The sequence below is a fragment of the Geospiza fortis genome, unplaced genomic scaffold, assembly GCF_000277835.1.
Source record: "Geospiza fortis unplaced genomic scaffold, GeoFor_1.0 scaffold178, whole genome shotgun sequence".
Lineage (NCBI taxonomy): Eukaryota > Metazoa > Chordata > Aves > Passeriformes > Thraupidae > Geospiza > Geospiza fortis.
In genome coordinates this window covers 569,472-572,345 of record NW_005054466.1, presented here as the reverse complement: position 1 = coordinate 572,345, position 2,874 = coordinate 569,472, and the positions used below count along the sequence as shown (strand labels likewise).

At 46.1% G+C, this 2,874-nt stretch overlaps 1 protein-coding gene across 1 annotated transcript in view; it reads left to right on the top strand.

The window, feature by feature from the left end:
• Positions 1–378: 378 nt before the first annotated feature.
• Positions 379–2,874, top strand: part of ALS2CL (ALS2 C-terminal like) — a 33,699-nt gene continuing 31,203 nt past the window's right edge. The window contains exon 1 of the mRNA XM_031062799.1: positions 379–483. Within this exon, the coding sequence (XP_030918659.1) occupies positions 379–483 (105 nt within the window). The remainder of the gene's footprint in view (positions 484–2,874) is intronic.

Sequence of the window (2,874 nt, the reverse complement as noted above, 5' to 3'; positions counted from 1 at the left end):
GAAGGAGGAAGAAAAAAATCCCAATTTTTTTGTTTTTTTTTTTTTTTTTTGGGAGAAGCGCTGTGGGAACAGAGCGAGGCTGAGAAGCGAAACTTGCCCCAAACCCCTCCTGAGCTTTTTTTTCCTTTCACTTCTCGAAATTTCAACTTCCCGAAAGTTCGACTTCCCCGAAATCCGCGTTGACAAAATCCGGAATGACAAAATCCGGCCTGACAAAATCCGGGATTATTTAAATAAATAAATTAAAAATAAATAAAAGTCGGGGAGGGGGAAGAGGAGGAGCAGGAACTTTGGGGAGCCAAGATTTGGGATTTTGTAATCCCGACTCCCGTGGGTGTTTGGGATTTGGGGTTCTGCCTCCAAATGTGGGAGGGAAAGATGGGAGGGAAAAATTCCAGCCTCGGGAACACCGAGAATTCCCGGATTTCTGCGCCTCCCGGAGATTTTCCCAGCCGGGAATTTTCCTGCGCTGCCTCATTCCAGGTGGGTCGCTCCAAAAATCCAGCAAATTTTGGGATTTCCTGCTTGGTTTTGGGATCGGTTTGCTTTAGTCCGGAGGAAACTTAGGAATGTTTTCCCCAGGTAGAACCGGGATCAAACTCCAAATCCCGGAGCGGATTTTCCCACCGAGCCCCGCTTTCCCCTAAGGAATTTCAGTTCTTTTTAAGGAATTTCACTCACGGAATGAAACCAGCCCCGATCTAAACCCGGTCCTTGCTCCCACCGCGGCTTTTCCAGGCGGGACTCCCCGATCCTGCTCCTGCAGGGAGGGATTTTCCAGCCTCGCCGGGAATTCCAGGGCGGATGAAACAAAGCTGGAGAAGCCGCGGCCGTGCCAAGAGATCAAGAATTAAAGCCTGGTTGATAAACTCGGTTTAGCCGGTTTCTGTCCGGGGGGAGGTGATCCCAAAAAAACCCTTCCAGGAGCTCCAGAATTCCATGGAAAGTCGGGATTCAAGGCTCGGTTTTGGGTGGAAAGCGGCGCTTTGGAGGCTTTTGAAAAATAATAAAGAATTAAAGGCAGAGGAGGGGCTGGGTTTAAACTTGGGTTTATTTTGGGGCTGGGTTTAGTCTGTGGTTTAAACTGTGGTTTCATTTGGGGCTGGGTTTAAACTTTGATTTAGTTTGGAGCTGGGTTTAAACTTGGGTTTAGTTTGGAGCTGGGTTTAAACTTTGATTTATTTTGGGGCTGGGTTTAAACTTTGGTTTAAACTTGGGGTTCATTTGAGGCTGGGCTTAAACTGTGGTTTAGTTTGGGGCTGAGTTTAAACTGTGGTTTAAATTGGGGCTGGGTTTAAACTTTGGTTTACTTTGGGGCACGTTTTAAACTTGGGTTTAATTTGGAGCTGAGTTTAAACTGGGTTTAAACCGTGGTTTAGTTTGGGGCTGGGTTTAAACTGGCTTCATTTGGGACTGGGTTTAAATTGGGTTTAAACTTTGGTTTACTTTGGGGCACGTTTTAAACTTGGGTTTAATTTGGAGCTGGGTTTAAACTGGGTTTAAATTGGGTTTATTAGGCCTGGCCTAAAGCTGAGGCTGTTTAGGGAAAACCCTTTGGAATGTGCAGCTGCTCCCTGGAATGGCTTCAATCCCAAAGAGCAGGAAAATGGGAATTTTTGGGAATGTGGGTGGGGTTATCCCAAAAATCCAGCCTGGAGTGCTTTTGGAGGCCAAAAAATCTGGGAATTCCAAAGAAATTCAGGAATAACAGGGAGGGACAGGGACTAAAGTTGGGAATTTGGAGATTGCTGATTCCAGAGTTGTTTTTTTGGGAATAGGACAGAATAAACCTCGGGAAGCCTCCTGGGTTTAGGTTTGGTTGCTAAAACCAGCTCTAGTTAATCCCAGCCTAGCTGAGCCACAGGCCTGACCTGTTTGGGAATGTTGACATTCCAAAGGTGTTGGAAAAGGCTTCATGCAAAGCGCCTGGAATTCCCTTGGGAAAGGCTTTGGGCTGGAAAGCTCCCGGGGGGAATTTCTCTGGGAATTGTGGGAAATTCCTCCAGGAATTGTAGGAATTCTTTCTGGGAATTCGGGGAATTTTCTGCAGGAATTGGGGGGGATTTCCTCTGGGAATTGTGGGAACTGTCTCTGGGAATTGGGGGAATTTTCTTTGGGAAAAGAAAAATAATCCCGCTGGATTCCATTAATTCCTGAAGGAAATAATTCCAGGCTTTTCCAAATATTTTGTGGCCCTGGGATCATCAGGAATTTGGGAGAAGAGGGATGAGGATGGGATTGAGAGGGGTGGGAAGAGATTTCTCCTTTATCCCGTGGATTTCTGGGATTTTCCCCTCTGGAATGCATCAGGATAACCGCAAGGAATGAATTCCAGGCTTTCCAGCATTGAGATCATCGGGAATTTGGGAATGGGTGGGATGGGAATGAGATTTCTCCTTCATCCCTTGATTTCCAGGATTTTCCCCTGGGAAAACCCCTCTGGAATCCATTAGGATTAACACAAGGAATTCCAGGCTTTTCCTGATTATTGGGAATTTTGGAAAAGAGGGCTGGGAATGAGAGTGGTGGGAAGAGATTTCTCTTTCATCCTTGGGATTTCTGGAATTTTCTCCTGGAAAAACTCCTCTGGAATGGGAAAATCCCCATCAGGATTAACACAAGGAATTAATTCCAGGCTTTTCCAGCACTGAGATCATTGGGAATTTGGGAAAATTTGGGAAAATTCAGGAAAACTGGGCTGGGTTGTCTCTGCTTGAGCTGTTTGGTTTCTGCTCCTCTTCCAACTTTTCCTGAGGATTTTTGGGATCGGCTCCACTCGGGAACACCACCAAGGGCAGGGAAATTTTGCTGGAAATCCAAGGAAAAACCTTGGAGATGGAATCCAGTGGATTTCCAGGGATTTGATTCATTCCT